The sequence below is a fragment of the Mytilus edulis genome, chromosome 8, assembly GCF_963676685.1.
Source record: "Mytilus edulis chromosome 8, xbMytEdul2.2, whole genome shotgun sequence".
Classification (NCBI taxonomy): Eukaryota; Metazoa; Mollusca; class Bivalvia; order Mytilida; family Mytilidae; genus Mytilus; species Mytilus edulis.
Genome location: NC_092351.1, coordinates 13,937,194 through 13,953,887, shown reverse-complemented (window position 1 = coordinate 13,953,887; position 16,694 = coordinate 13,937,194). Strand labels below are relative to the sequence as shown.

The 16,694-nt window shown below is 31.6% G+C and overlaps 2 protein-coding genes across 13 annotated transcripts in view; one reads left to right on the top strand and one right to left on the bottom strand.

Moving 5' to 3' along the window:
* Positions 1-16,694, top strand: part of LOC139484867 (exocyst complex component 1-like) — a 103,673-nt gene that overhangs the window by 25,195 nt on the left and 61,784 nt on the right. For all 12 annotated transcript variants that reach the window (XR_011655180.1, XR_011655179.1, XM_071268877.1 and 9 more), the window contains exons 13-14: positions 31-188; positions 3,500-3,616. Coding sequence is in view for 10 of the 12 variants with exons in the window: in XM_071268877.1 (XP_071124978.1) it covers positions 31-188; positions 3,500-3,616 (275 nt within the window). In the remaining 2 variants the exon portion in view is untranslated. The remainder of the gene's footprint in view (positions 1-30; positions 189-3,499; positions 3,617-16,694) is intronic.
* On the bottom strand, positions 8,186-15,284 carry LOC139484870 (uncharacterized). Its single transcript, XM_071268887.1, has 5 exons — positions 15,181-15,284; positions 13,190-13,820; positions 11,769-11,828; positions 10,407-10,470; positions 8,186-9,961 (listed from the first exon to the last, which is right to left on the bottom strand). Coding segments are annotated over exons 1-5 (1,566 nt in total). The 5' UTR covers positions 15,183-15,284; the 3' UTR covers positions 8,186-9,152.

The window sequence follows — 16,694 nt, the reverse complement described above, 5'->3', positions numbered from 1 at the left end:
TTTTAAGTCATGTTTGAATGTATTAAACAGGTGCACAAGCAGCCTCAATGTTGTCAGGTTCATCAACAAGTTTACAGAGATTTGAGGCCAGTAGAAAGAGATCAGGCTCCATGCAGAGTGTAGATTCAGCAACTGTTTCATTCCATGGGTCAGATGCAGATATAGCCAGTCGTCATTTCTTTGATCAGGTAAATAGAGATATGAGCCATAAAAGTGTCCTGTCAAATAGTGTCCACCCGGAACCTTTTCACATAAAGTTATATTTAAATGTGTCTTTTGCTGTGAAAAAGTGTTCAGTGATAATTTCATGATATAATACTATTAAACTTTGTCTTGTCAAGGTTTATTTTCCATAAGAGGACACTTTCAAAAGAAAAGCATCCAACTATAAATTAAAAATTTAACTCAACAAGGAAAATTCAACTTGACCTTTATTCAGTCACAGTACCATTTTGCTTGACATCACGGTATCCAAATTGCGCCTATTTAGCAAAAATAGCAGCGGAAATCTTACAAAATATCCTAGAGACTAAACTTTTTTATGATTTGATACTATGCACATCTTTCAACATAGGTAAAATTATTTAGATATACACAAAACTTTCACAGTATTTATCAACCGATGAAGTGTTTTCTGAAAAGGCAAAATGTACTGAAACGTTGCCATGTGACGTCATCAAAATGTCATTTTTTTTAAATTTGCAAAGACAATATGATACAAGTCTCCATCACTTAAAAAATGAAGAGTAAGCATGGACTAGATATCCAATTGTTCAAAATGTTTGGAGAATTAAAGGGAAATTCCGCGATTTTTTACTTATCATCTAATTATGTTCATCTTAACATAAAAAACACATTTGCAAAGTTTTAAATTTATATTCCTTCTAATAACGGAGAAAATCAAGTATTTGTAACTTTTTTGGTTGAATTCTCGAGTGGGTCGTGACGTATTAGCCCGATTTATTGAATTCTGGGAAAAAATAAAATCTGTTTAACTCTTATAGCTTATCGACAATATACGTAATTAAAAGCGCACAGCTGACGAATGGTCGAAGTTATTAACCACAATATAAGAATGAACGAAAATGAATATGCATATACCGTTTTGTATTGATTGAATTAAACTCCTATAAAATTATCTCTAGTAAATGTTTTTGAATAAATTTAATTAATTATTGTTGAGATTTTTTTCATAAAATATTTATTGAACATTTTTACTGATATTGAACTGAAAATATTTCAGTTCTATTTACCGTTATTGTTTTGGTAATCATTTCAATGCAACTAATGTGTGAGCAGAGTGGTATATTATTTTGTAAAGGTCACTGTATATTTCTCGGCTTGAGGTCAATTCGTTTACCTTGTAGCTATTTAGCCGCAGGTGTGAGTTCAAGCGTACACAGGTATAAATGTTGTTATTTGGAAAGGATAAACAGAAAGGATTAGAAAGAGTATGCTGTCACGATGTTAATACACTAAGATTTAATACACGATGAGAATAAAGATACAATAATTAAATTGTGTAAATTAATTGAAAATAAAATTCAGATTCGTAATTCCGAAAGTGTATAAAAATAAAAGGAAACAATTTTTGATTACTTTCTTAGCGCCAATTGGCGTAAAGATTCAAATATGAAGCAAAAAATAGTAGTTTTAATCTTTTATAAAAACTAAATGCAATATTACCCAATTTGATATACCATTGTACATCTGTTTGATATCATTGACTTTACCGGAATTTCTTAACTTGTATTCAAATCTGGCTGTGTTTAAATGCTAATAAAACTATTGCAATTTTAAAGTTTTTAATTGACAAAAAAATACAACATACAACATGCATGATTTTTTTTTAGTTTCTTTTTAACATTTTATTCTTACATAATTAAATTCATTTGACAATCATTTACACGAACTTTTTGTGAAAAGAATATCAATTATCTAAGCTAAGGCATTATTTCTTTTGAGGATTTTTGAGGATTTTTTTAAAAATTCTATGATAATATTTGTGCAATGTTGAACATGATAGCCGTCATTTCAATGTATACATGTATATATTTTAAATTGCGCTATAGTTCCGTAACTTTCTATCCAGTCGTATAAACGAATCGTCGGCAAGTGCGTACATTTTTTTAAATCAATATTTCTGGTCTGTTCCAATCTGTCCTTCACTATTGACAATGACTATACATTACATTTTCCCAAATTCACCCTTGGAAAAAATATTTAAATAGATTTTAATTTCATCAAATCTTATTTTTTGGGTATTATTTATATGTTTATGAATTATATTCTTTACACCAGAAATGTTATTTATAAACAAGCGTATGAGTTTAGTATTGACAAGTTGTATATTATTCATCTGATAGTTCAAAATGGAAAGTTATAAGTTATAAGTTATCAGCCGTGTACACTGATCAATACCTGCAGAAGTGAAACAATGCATGAACTTGCAAGCCCGACAGAAAATCGCTTGAATACCTGGACGTGTCACCTCACACCCCTCACAATACCTTTGGAAGTAATACCTTTAGCCATGCTGGTGATCAGATGAGGGAAGATCAAAATATATTTGTTTATTACTTTAAAGAATTATGAACAAATTAGATTTTCGAAAACAATTTTCACGGAACACTTATTTATGATTTCAACTTTGACTTTTCACCTAATTCCAATATCAACAGTTTAAAAACAACAGACCATGGTAATTTAAAAAAAGTAAGAATATTTTTTGTATCAAGTTAGTTAGTCGGATAAAACAACCGTACGATTGACAAGATATCGACACGCAATTACGACTACATCGGTTACTGTAGTTTTGTTTCTTTGTGGTTTATAGACATATCGTTTTTATTAATCGGGAAAGAAGACAAAATGGCGGATCGCAGAGAATTGATACTGTAAATTTAAAATCGATGGTGATCGCTTATCTAGCGGAATAAAACTTTAATATCTATGAATTTGAGCATTTTTATACAGAATGAACATAATATCAATTTTTGATTTTTTTGCGAAGTTTCCCTTTAAACAAAAGATCTGTTATTCGACATTTGACGATGTAAATTTTAGCATGAATGCAATCTGGGATACTTCTCATTACAGATCTAGAATCATTGATGGTTTGGAGGTCACTTCAGACCAATTTTCTATGATTTCGCATGGATTCAAAATTAAATTGGTGAAACCATATAGTAAATAATGATAAATTTACAAAATGAACACATAATGAAAACTTTTGTCTAAAGCATAAGTAAACAAAGGTTAATAGATGCAATTTGGGTACCCTCACGTTAATCTTTTTAGATATTAACCAATAGCTATGGAAAATAAAATGTAGATCACATTCAATTTGAATTTTGGTTTTGGCATGTGCCATTAAGGATCATTAAGGGCTTTCCTGCAAGATGGGGTTATCTGTTTTCATGATATCATTTTATCTAGTTCTATATTTTTATCAATCATTCAGAGTAGGTAATATTGTTTTCCTCTTTTGTTGTTGTAGGTACTTGATAAACTGCTTAGCGAGTTGGAGCCATTTTGTTTGGCAGAACAGGATTTTTGTGTTCGATTCTTTCATCTGATTGGAGATCCAATGAAGGATGAAAAGGAACAAGTCAATGTAAGATTGTTATTGTTTTTGAATCTTTTATGTAATTTTCGGCAGCATCTTTATTTGTTATTGCCAACATGAAAATTTTCATAACAGAAAAGTTATAACTAAACTTGACCCCTCCTTAAAAAAACCCATTCTTTTTATGCCCCATTTAAGGACATTATGTTTTCTGGTCTGTGCGTCAATCCGTTCGTCTGTCCCTACAGGTTAAAGTTTTAGGTCAAGGTAGTTTTTGATGAAGTTGAAGTCCAATCAAACTTAGTAAACATGTTCCCTATGATATGATCTTCTAATTTTAATGCTAAATTAGAGATTTTATCCTATTTTCATGGTCCACTGAACATAGAAAATTATAGTGCGGATGGGGCATCCTTGTACTTGGTACACATTCTTGTTGTTTCTACTACATGTATAACAATGTGTATTTACTTGATGTTTCAGCTGATTCTTATAGTTTGTTCTTATGTTGTACTGTTACACCACTGTCCCAGGTTAGGAGGAGGGTTTGCAAACTATTTCAATCCTGCCACATTATGTATGTGCCTGTCCCAAGCTTAGAGCCTGTAATTCAGTGGTTGTCTTTTGTTCCTTTATATCATAATTTATTAAAGTCTCACGACTTTAATTGATTTTTGTCGAGCCTGCAACTTTTGTTGCAGAAAGCTCGACATAGGGATAGTGATCCGGCGGCGGTGGCAGTGTTAGCTAACTTCTTAAAAGCTTTATATTTTAGAAGGTGGAAGACCTGGATGCTTCATACTTTGTATATAGATGCCTCATGTTACGAAGTTTCCGTCAGTCACATGTCCAAGTTCAGATTTTTTGTAATGTTGAATTCTCTCTTATTATAAGTATATAATAGGATAACTAAATTTGATATGTGCGTACCTTGAAAGGTCCTCATGTCTGTCAGATAGTTTTCACTTGACCTCAACCTCATTTCATGGATCAGTGATCAAGGTTAAGTTTTGGTGGTCAAGTCCATATCTCAGATACTACAAGCAATAGGGCTAGTATATTCGGTGTATTGAAGGACTGTAAGGTAAACATGTCCAACTGGCAGGTGTCATCTGACCTTGACCTCATTTTCATGGTTCAGTGGTTATAGTTAAATTTTTGTGTTTTGGTCTGTTTTTCTCATACTATATGCAATAGGTCTACTATATTTGTTGTATGGAATGATTGTAAGGTGTACCTATCTAGCGGGCAGATGTCATGTGACCTTGACCTCATTTTCATGGTTCAGTGGTCAAAGTTAAGTTTTTGAGTTTTGTCTTTTTATCTAATACTATATGCCATAGGTCATCTATATTTGGTGTATGGAAATATTTTATGATCTTTATGTCAGTCGCACAGGTTTTATTTGACCGTGACCTCATTTTCACGGTTCATTGCACAGTGTTAAGTTTTTGTGTTTTGGTCTATTTTTCTTAAACTATAAGTAATAGGTCAACTATATATGTTGTATAGAAGCATTGTTAGCTGTACATGTTTGCCTGGCATGGTTCATCTGACCTTGACCTCATTTTCAAGGTTCATTGGTCTTTGTTTAGTTATCTTGGTTAATGTTAAGTTTATGTGACAGTTGTATTAAAGCTTAGCTTTATACTTAGGACTATCAACATAATATCAATGATTAGTATAGAAGGTGAGACATTTCAGCGTGTGCACTCTTGTTCCTTTATTGTATTGAACATAATTGAGGACATAAGATGTCTCGTTTAAATTGTCTTACATTGTCTTTTTTCGGCCTTATATAGTTTGCTGTGCAGTATGTGTTTACTCATTATTGAAGACTGTATGATGACCTTCAATTACTTCAATGTTGTTTGGTCTCTGGTAGAGTTTTGTGTCATTTGTAATCATTCTACGTCTTCTTTTTTTGTTTATATATAACTAATCATCAATAATCAATTAGATTTTTCAATATAAACCAACATTTTAATTCAGTAAATTCTTGTGAAACTCATCCCTTTGCAATTTTTTTTTACCTTATTGCATAGGTATTATTTGGGTCTCAAACCAAAAGAAAGAAAATTAAGAATCTGCTTAAATTTTGTCAAAGGACCTTTTATGAGGTATTGGAATTTGTGACAATAATGCACTTAGGTGAGGTATTGGAATTTGTGACAATAATGCACTTAGGTGAGGTATTGGAATTTGTGTCAGATGTTCGAACTCCTTGGTGTTTTTCCATACGATACAAGGTAAAATATTTTGCCCCATAACTGCCGTTTATCTTTTGATATAAGACTTAATAGCTCATAAAAAGTCATTTAACAAAATTAAAGCAGATTCTTGATTTTCGTTCTTTGAATTTGAGACCCAAATAATACTGATGCAAACACAAGGTAATGTTCCCTATGTTGAAGTCCAATCAATTTGAAACTTAGTATACATGACTCATGTGTTCCTTATGATATGATCTTTCTGATTTTAATGCCAAATTAGAGATTTTATCCCATTTTCACGGTCCACTGAACATAGAAAATGATAAAGCGGATGGGGCATCCGTGTACTTGGGACACATTCTTGTTTTTCTTCAAACAAGAATGTGTCATAAGTACATGGATTTCCCATCCGTACAATCATTTTCTATGTTCAGTGGACCATGAAAATTAGGTAAAATCTTATATTTGGCAGTAAAATTAGAAAGATCATATCATAAGGAGCACATGAGTCATGTATACTAAGTTTCAAATTGATTGGACTTCAACTTCATCAAAAACTACCTCTACCATAAACTTTAACCTGAAGCAGGACAGACGGACAGACCAGAAAACAACATACATGCCAACTTTTGAAAGTTCCCATGGGGGTTTTCAGTGAGCGACAACAATTTTAAAGGTTACAATTTTTAGCGAAGTATTTTGTGCGATCTGGATTGTCTAGAAAAAGTGTCATATTTGTATGTTTGCATGCCTTTTTCTTAGGTCTGTTTGCATGATTCTAGTTATTAAATCAGTAGAAAAGATGAACATGTAGCTAGCAGACCAGGATTTATTTTCTTGTGAAAGGATATTAAATGCTTGTTGAAATTTCCAATTTTGAATTATTCACAAAGATGGACCTTTTACAGGTAGGGAACAACACTCAACATGAGGGAAATTTAAACTCTCAATGGAAATTGAGCACCTTTATTTTCATATTATTTGATGAAACTTTTCCCCAAGAACTATGCATCTATCAAGTATTAAATGGTCAAAACATGTCAAAAGAATTTATATCTTCTTTATTAATTTGACCCTCATTTAGAAAAGTTGTTCCAAATCTAATGAATTTTCCCACTTTTGAGTTAAAAATCTATTTTTTTTTCAACAGTAAAATGACCCCTTGTTTTAGGGACAGTCCCTCATTTGATTTAAGGGACACCACTCATAATGGGGGGGGGGGGGGGGTCCCAACCTGTTTGTTGGTCTTTGGGAAAAAAAGAATAGTACATTGTGCTTTAAATGATTTAATTGAATACAAAAATAATATATGTTACAACAAGTATTATGTCAATAAATTAGTGAAAAAACTACTATTTATTATCTTTATGGTAGTACTGCATCATTGAATTTTGTCAATCAGCCATGCTTTTATCCTTAAGCTGTGTAAGAAGCTCCTTGCAGATGAAAATTCACATGCCATGTTCTGATTTTACAACTAGATGAAAACAAAACTAGTTCAAAATCTAGCATGTTAGAACAATCTTCAGAGAAAACATTTTGATTGGCTTATTAATTTGATCATGAGAATCATTGAATTTGATTGGCTGAACACAATTGTTTTACCATGGGAACAAAATAAGGAACGATCATATTTTTGTGATGATTTTCACAAATTCGTGTTTTAGAGGTTTTTTAACGATACCCTTTAATATTGATATTTTTTAATAAATGCAAGGATGTATTATAAAACAACCTTGAAAAGAGTAAAGAGAGTGAACACAGGGTGAACGTACTATATGGGCGAAAAAACTCAAGACGAACAGACCAAGGGCGAACATGTAAACAGGGCAAGTTGACCCAATACCAAATTCACGCATGCGTACTACAAATATTTACATTAAAAACATACAGTTACAAGTAAACAAATAACGTTCATGAAGATGAGATGAAATCTAATAATTTACATAAATAAAAGGGTACATATTTACGATAGTGATTGTTTTCAATCCTAATTTACAAATTAAATGATTCAGATGCTTAATCATGTGTAAAAATTTGTGTCAAGAATCAGAAGTTGTTATGAAATTGAATGATTTTACAGCCGGCACCATAGGCCTTCAGAAGACTTAAAGTCTTCTTCCACCAAAAATTAAATATCTCAAAAAGGAGCTATCAATTTTTAGCTAATTTTAATCCTTATATTTAATTAACTTAATAAATTATGCTCTTCTAGCTTATAGTATCAATTTGAAATTTTTAGTAATATTTAATTTCACCTAGGTACATCCTTAATATGGATTTTTTTAAATGATGAGCATAATACATCAATATAAGCTTAATATCCTAAACATTCTGTAAGTATCTGCCTGTCCCAAGTCAGAGCCTGGAATTCAGTTAAAGACGTTTGTTGCTGTCTTACATATTTGTTTTTTGTTAAATTTTTTTAGCATTTAAATTAATTAGGCTGTTAGTTTTCTTGTTTGAATTGTCTTACATTTGTGATAGCTGACTATATAGTATGGGCTTTGCTCATTGTTGAAGGCCTTATCTCATTGACTAAAGCTGTTAATTTCTGTGTCATTTTGTCTCTTGTAGAGAGTTGTCTCATTTGCTATCATACCACATCTTCTTTTATATTATATGGAATATATATATATAAAAAAAATAAAAAATATGAGACTGATGTTTATTTGAATTTTGCAAGCAGTTTTTACAACATCATAACAAAATTGTTTACTGGTATCTATAATTGCACTAGAAAATCATCAGTTTAAAGATACAAGACAGTTATTCAAGTAGCAAATTAAGATTACAAGTAAAAGGCTACTATGTACTAATGGCTATTTCTAAATCCATGGATTGATGTGAACAAACTTGAATATGTAGGTCCATAAATGTGTCCTCTTTGTAATATTTACCAACAAGGGACATTTGGATATTGACCTTTTGTTCTTTAATATTTCTAGTGTAGTAACAATTTTATGGGGAAATAACTAAAACTAAAAAATATGTTAATATTTTTGTTATTAAAAGTGTTTTTTTTTTTTATAATCATCTTTATTCAATAATTAGATAGAAAACAGGAGAGAGCTTAAACATTTTTCTCTCAGCTAATACCAAGAAATTAACATTCATACTTTTTTAAGGAGTGACCTCATTTGGATTCAATTGAATTTACCTTTCTTGTATAATACATTTAAAAAAAATTACAATGTTTCTTTCAATTTCTTTAATGCATTTGAATTGGTATCATCAGTTGAGATGTCACCATTATCACATTAACCTGAAGTAAAGGATCTATATATTATATTCATATAATGATTAATACTATACATTATTCCTTAAAACATTTTATTGAAATGTTATAATTTTGTATACCAAAGACTACATTATATTTCATAGAAGACATTGATTATATTCTGGTCCATATTCATTGTAACCAGTTGTCTTTGCATTTTATTGTATGCTATATATTTCAGTTTTTGAAGTCCCTTTGTTGTAACAGGTTTATAATGTTTACCATCAGATGACACATGTTGAACTGGTCCATCCACACACATCACATACAGACTGCCATCTTGTAGTGTAGTCATACTCTTTGGTGGTGATGGTAATGTTAGAGTGTGATGTCTGTCATTAGTATAACTGTACCAGTACAGTTTTGTGTTGTAGTAGTAGTTATCACAGTAGTATATTCTGTCACCAGAACCATGTAACATGCCAGGAACACAGTCAGTGTGTATTGTCTGTACCACCTCTCCTGTCTGATAATCTATGATCAGTAGGCAGTTCTCACCACTTACAACTAGCTTGTTGTTTATAGTTGTAATGCCTCTCAACCCCCACAACATTACAGGTGATGATATTGATTTAAGTTTGAGTTTATTGTTTATGTCATACATCTCTATACACCAACTCCATTCCAGTGTAACAGCTACTGTAGAGTTGTTGACTGCTGTAACACGGTATGGTATACCCTGTACATCTATACTGTCTACCTGTGATCCATCTTTATTACAGATCAGTAGTCTGTTCCGTAAAGGTAAACATATCACCAGTCTACCATCATCCATCATCACCATATCTGTTACACCTCCTTGAGACCGGTTACAAATTTCTGATGTATGGCTGATCTGATGATGAAATTTGAAAACATCTTGTCCTAGTGTGTATTGTTTATTGTTTGTGTGGTCTTTGTCTGAAAGAAAGAAACCACACATTGTTTATTGTTGTATTTTGATTTGTACAAACATCTGAAATATGATCATCTAAAGAAATTAACAGTAATAATAGACTTTCTCAGTTGCAACAAATAAAAACAATAATTTTGTATTAAGAATTTTCAATCAATACCACAAAAAAGCAGTTTTAGGATGAATGCTCATTAGACTTTTTTCAATTTTCATTTGTGTAATATAAAGGATTGTTTGCAGTTAGTAAGATAGAGAGGTGTACTATCTTATACATGTATAACATATAGTCTCACATCATGACAAGAATTCAAATGTCCTTTAAGTCCAAGTAATATATCTAGTTCAATATAGTACTGGACAGATTTGACCAAAAAAAAAATGTTATATTAGTACACATTGTTCATTGTGAAAAAAACTATCATATATAATTACCAATATATTTATACATACTTTGTTGCTCAGAGTTTCCACATTGGCAAGAGCATCCATCTTTTCTGATGTACAGAAGTATCTCCTGTAAAGTGATAAATTAGTAACTTAGATTTGTTTATATACCAACTGTGCAAAACAAAACATATTTCAGTGGAGTCAATGCAGCTTTTACATTGTATTGTGATTTATGAGATTTAAAGATAATATTGGATATATTAAAATCAACATAAAATGTCTATTAGGCTACTGTGATTAAAGAAACATTGAAAGTTTGGCAATGTTGTAAAAATGTTCTGAAATGTTCGAAATTTCTTGGCAAACTAGAGGTACACAAATGCTCCTCCCTAGCTGATCCAAATAGGAATGATCATTCTAATTTCTCATGTCTAAGGAGATTGCCACACTCTTTTAACTGAAAGGATCCCTTGCAAATTTTTTTTAAGTGGTATAATATTTGCCAGTTAAAATGCAATTTTCAGTTCTTATCCAATATAAATTAACAAAACAAAATATCTATGAATATTATGTATCTCCCCAGGAGGCATGGTTTGGGAAACAGCTGTATTTACAAAGTGCAGTCTACAAATGTGATTGTAAACAGTTCTGTACTTGTTCACAACTTTGACTTTTTATCTTGCTTGACAGAGTGAAAAAACAAGACTTCGGTATGCTGTTTCTGTCTGCAGAGGAGGCGTTGGCGTCCGTGTCGTCAACAATGTATTAGTTTGTGATTAGGTATAGTTTTAGTAGTTTATGGTGAACCACTAGTTGAGTGAGTCAACAATATTTGGTATGCAGTTATATAAGTATTGGCACATCTCATTACCATGGAGATTATGTGGTCCAGCCCCCACAGGTATGGTCTACTGACTTTGAAACTTTTGCTTAGTTTTCATGTATTAGTTTGATTATGTTGGTTTATGGTGAACCTCTTCTGGTAGTTAAATGATATTTAGTATGCAGTTGTATTAGCATTAGCATATCTCATTACCATTGAGATTATTTAACCCTGCCCCCTCAGTTATGGTTTATTGACTTTGAACATTTTGCTTAGTTTACATGTATAAGTTTGGGTTTAAGTTGTTTAAAGGGAACTACTTATAATAATTCAATGGTATTTGGTATGCAGTTGTATTAGCATTTGCCCAAATCATCCATGGAGATTGTTTAGACATGTACCTTCAGTCATGGTTCATTGACTTGGAATATTTGCCAAACTTACATGTTAAAGTGCTGCTATTTCAATTTCAACATTTGCATTATCAAAATTACAAAAAAAGTTTATTGTCCTTATTAATAGTGGATATTACCACCGTATTTTATAAAGATTCAAAGTCAGCAAGATACATTTAGTGGTAATGAATGTAATAATGTATTTACCTGCATGTAAGCATTTTGTCCTTGTATGTCAGATCTTATACCTTGGATTGAATTATCCATCTGAAAATAAAGTCAAAACATAAACTATGTTAGCTGGAACTATTTTTTTCAGTAAAGACAATCATTCTTGCCCTGTTTAAAATACCATACTTTGGCCTATAATGGTGTATTTGTGACTTGGATGGAGAGTTGTTTCATTGGCACTTATACCACATCTTCTTATATCTATTTGCAACTCTATTTCACTTTTTCTACTAAACTTAAACATTGAACCATTACAAAGTCAGGTCAAATATCCAACAGATCTTATTCAATGTTTCAGCAATCCTTCTTATTTCATGGTTTTTTTTGTGTTTTTTTAATATAATAATATGTATTCATCAAACCTTGCTTGATACAAATTTCACCAAGAGTCAAAGCTTCTCTAGATGTTGATTTTCTCTATTACACTCTATTCCACTGATTATCCAGGGAAATAATCAGCTGCTTCAACTTATTAGCTTATAAAAGAAGCACAATTATCCTGTACAGCAACTAATTATTGCTAAAATTATTTTTCATTGACAATAATACTGTTGAGTTTTATTCATCTGTATTTACTCTCTTATTTAAATTCATTTTCAAAAATAATATAGACATCAACAATTTTTGTACTCTGCTCCGATACATATCATTTGAAAGAATATCATATATCAAAATAAATCATGTTGCCCAATGAAATCCAATATAAAACAAATGTATGGGAATCTTTCGGAATATTCATGACATATTTGTTACTGGCCATTGAAGACACACAACTTTTAATTAATCCACTAGGAATTGGTTACACTTAACATTAATCAACCTTTTTAATACTTTGAATATTTTAATTTAGATATCATATATTTAGAAACATCAAATGTAATGTTACTGGTTTTTGATGAGTCCCTTGCAGGATATATTGCAAATTGTCATTGAAGTGGCAAAATAAGTCTATTCTTTGGTTCATTGTTTTATATAATCCATACAAAAAATATACAGCCTTCTTTTATACAGTCAGTCGAATTTGAGCCATTTGATGTAGAAAAAAATATTCTTTATTTTAATACCTGATATAAGAACATTTATTTTTCATACATTTAGCTACTATTTTCATAAATCAAATAACTATAAATTCTAGACATAAACATGTTGTGTCAGCCTACATTCCTGTGTCATTGTAATGAGACATTAAATGATCATATCAATACAGAGAAGGGACAACTTGTATAATCAAAAAGGTAACGTAAGCAATATAAAAAACCCAGCTGATCTAGGTGCATGAGAATCACAATGTTTCTCTTTGACATAATCTAAATGGCTGTTCCACTCATTCTGTTTATATCACCATTGACAAATGTTATTTTAAATCTATTACCAATAACAGACATATTGATAATTACCTCATCAAGCTTCTTGTGGAGGTCCAGTAGGTTAAGGGTGTAACTGTTACACAAGGCCTCATCCAATGGTCTTCTCTCAATCCTTATCAAGTCATCTTGTTTACAAGGGTCAAGTTGTAGGACAAAGTTTGTCAGGTCTTTCCAGAGGCTGTTGTATTCTGTGTGTGATATTCCGCCTGTGGTATTATGACTCAGGTAGTCATTCTTGTATTGTCGTAACCCCTGTACTGCATCATCTTCAGCTGGTGTTAGATTATTGCAGTTCAACAAAATCAGGCTTGATAAGGTGATGTCTAGATCTTCTAGTTGAACAGGATTGGCTGTGAACTTGCAGTGGCAATCATGAAGGGCAAGGCCAGGTTTCTCTGTATATAACCGCTTCCATTGACAATAAATTAGTGGCAATGATGGATGGTTATAACAATTTTGCCCATCAACACAGCACTGTGCATTTCTGTGTCGTAGATGAAACAGGATGTGTATTACTGGTTGCGTGTTGAGGAAAGCTTGTAGAGCTGTAAGTCCTTTACTAGTGTAGTCTCTTTCAAGTCTGGTTCTGAACAATGGTGTGACAACCTCCATTATAACAGACCCTACTATAAAGTATCGTCTCTTATCATCCCTGTCCATCCTGTAATATAAATGTAGTTAACAGAACAATTTAACACAATCTCCAGTTTAAATTATCATAGTGATAAAAACTGTAAACTTCGGTATTTTCACTTCAAATAGAACATTTACAATAGTCTCAACTGTTTTCTGTCAATTGAACTGTATCTTATATTCCAAAACCATAGAACAATCAAAAACAATTATTATATTTTCTATTTGTAAAACACCAATAGTCCATTTGCCAATTCCCATAATTGACCCTGTAATTAGAGATTTTTTTTTTAGTTGTCTCCCTTATGAGGGACATTAATTTTTATTAACAATGGAGAGCTAGCAGAAAGAGAAAATTTACCTGTGTGTAATGTGAGTAATCTTTAAGGTTTTGAAATCTTTTAATTACATTAATTTGTTGTCTAGCTATATATATACTTACGAGATCAGAAATTATTTTTCATGAAAAATTAGTTAAACCGCCGATACATCTTTTTCAATTCATCATATTTTGCATTGGCAAAAGCCAATATTGTCCGGTATAGAACCAGTCTAAAAATTGATAAAGGGAAGTAATTTGTTTAAAAAGTGTGTAATAACAGAATCAAATCGGTAATTGGCAAATGGACTATTATGTCTTGAGAATAGATTGCTGCTGAAAAGCCAGGTTTTTTTTGTAACCAAAGTGTTGTTATAGTATGATGTTATCATACATACAGAAGAAACATAAAAAATTGTATCCACTCCTTAATCAAGTAGTCAGGGGCATCAATGTAAACAGTTATCTTTTAAATAAAAATAATGAAACTCAAAATAAAGTTTCCCCAATATAGCCAATTATCTCATATCCCCAAAAATTGATGCCAATGAAAATATAAAGCAATTCACTAAAGTTTTTTTTTTTAATACTAACCAAATGTCGGATTAAGATTACTTAATTTGTATTAATTACTTTATATGATTTTATAATATCTAAATAAAAATATACAGATAATGTCTATACGACAGATTTATTATCGTTTGAATTAAATGTTATTTCAACATTGTTTACTGATTTCTTTTTGTGAAATTATAATTAACATTAAAAACATTACCAACTAGGAGATGGAGGGGGCGTGGTTGCTTATTTTGTTTGAAATCCCTTTTCCGTGAAAACCATAATAACAGTGGCGAATCCAGAACTTCTCGTAAGGAGGATCCTACTGGTTGAACTAAGGGAGCCTGCTCCAGTCATGATTCAGTGATTTTCTGTATAGTCAACCAAACTTTTGGAGAAGTAGTAAACTGAAAGTAATTTTTTTTTAGGTCAACTTATCAGTATCTATGTTAACATTTAGTAGTGTATTTTATATTTTGGTGTTATCATGGTAATTGACATGTATACTCACATGAAATGTATTTAATAAATGGTTTTGTCTTGTAAACTTAAAGAATAATGAAACTTCCTTTTTGATAATGTCAAGGTAGAATGGAAATACCCTTTTCTATTTATAACACAAGTCATGTGATCATTTCCAATACACATTTTACATAAGAAAATGATAAGTTATTTATGTCAGATTCAAACAAGTTCAAAATCCACAACATTTAAATGTTTACTACTTTTATGAGTTTCTATATTAGTATTCAATTCATGTCTGTTGTTTATAATTAATCTGTGAAAAGCTAGACAAATATGGTATACTGAGTTTATTAATTAAAACATTATTAATTTATTGAAATGTCAAGACAATGTGTGGATTTATTTTTTCTTTAAATTGACTTAATTGTACAATAGTTCTACAAACCATTTATAGCTACTTCAATACAAACAGCCCCCTCCCTTAACCAAAAAAAACCCCCTAAATTTAGTCAGGTCATTACCTACAAATAGTTCAAGAAAAAATGCTTAAGCTTTTGTAAAAAAAGAGTTGAATCCAGTGTAAATAAAATATGGTGTATTCAATTGAATATTGATGTGTTTGTACTTTTTAGCTCACCTAGCCCAAAGGGCCAAGTGAGCTTTTCTCATCACTTGGCGTCCGTCGTCCGTCGTCGTTGTCCGTCGTTAGCTTTTACAAAAATCTTCTCCTCTGAAACTACTGGGCCAAATTTTACCAAACTTGGCCACAATCATCATTGGGGTATCTAGTTTAAAAAATGTGTCCGGTGACCTGGTCAACCAACCAAGATGGCCACCAGGGCTAAAAATAGAACATAGGGGTAAAATGCGGTTTTTGGCTTTTAACTCAAAAACCAAAGCATTTAGAGCAAATCTGACGTGAGTTAAATCGTTCATGAGGTGATGATCTATTTGCCCTGAAATTTTCAGATGAATCGGACAACCCGTTGTTGGGTTGCTGCCCCTGAATTGGTAATTTTATGGAAATTTTACTGTTTTTGGTTATTATCTTGAATATTATTATAGATAGAGATAAACTGTAAACAGCAACAATGTTCAGCTAAGTAAGATTTACAAATAAGTCAACATGACCGAAATGGTCAGTTGACCCCTTTAGGAGTTATTGCCCTTTATATTCAATTTTTAACCATTTTTCGTAAATCTTAGTAATCTTTTACAAAAATCTTCTCCTCTAAAACTACTGGGCCAAATTAATCCAAACTTGTCCACAATCATCATTGGGGTATGTAGTTTGAAAAATGTGTCCGATGACCTGGCCAACCAACCAAGATGGCCGCCATGGCTAAAAATAGAACATAGGGGTAAAATGCAGTTTTTGGCTTATAACTCAAAAACTGAAGCATTTAGAGCAAATCTGATGAGGGTAAAATTGTTTATTAGGTCAAGATCTATCTGGCCTTAAATTTTCAGATGAATCGGACAACCCGTTGTTGGGTTGCTGCCCCTAAATTGGTAATTTTAAGGAAATTTTGCTGTTTTTGGTTATTATCTTGAATACTA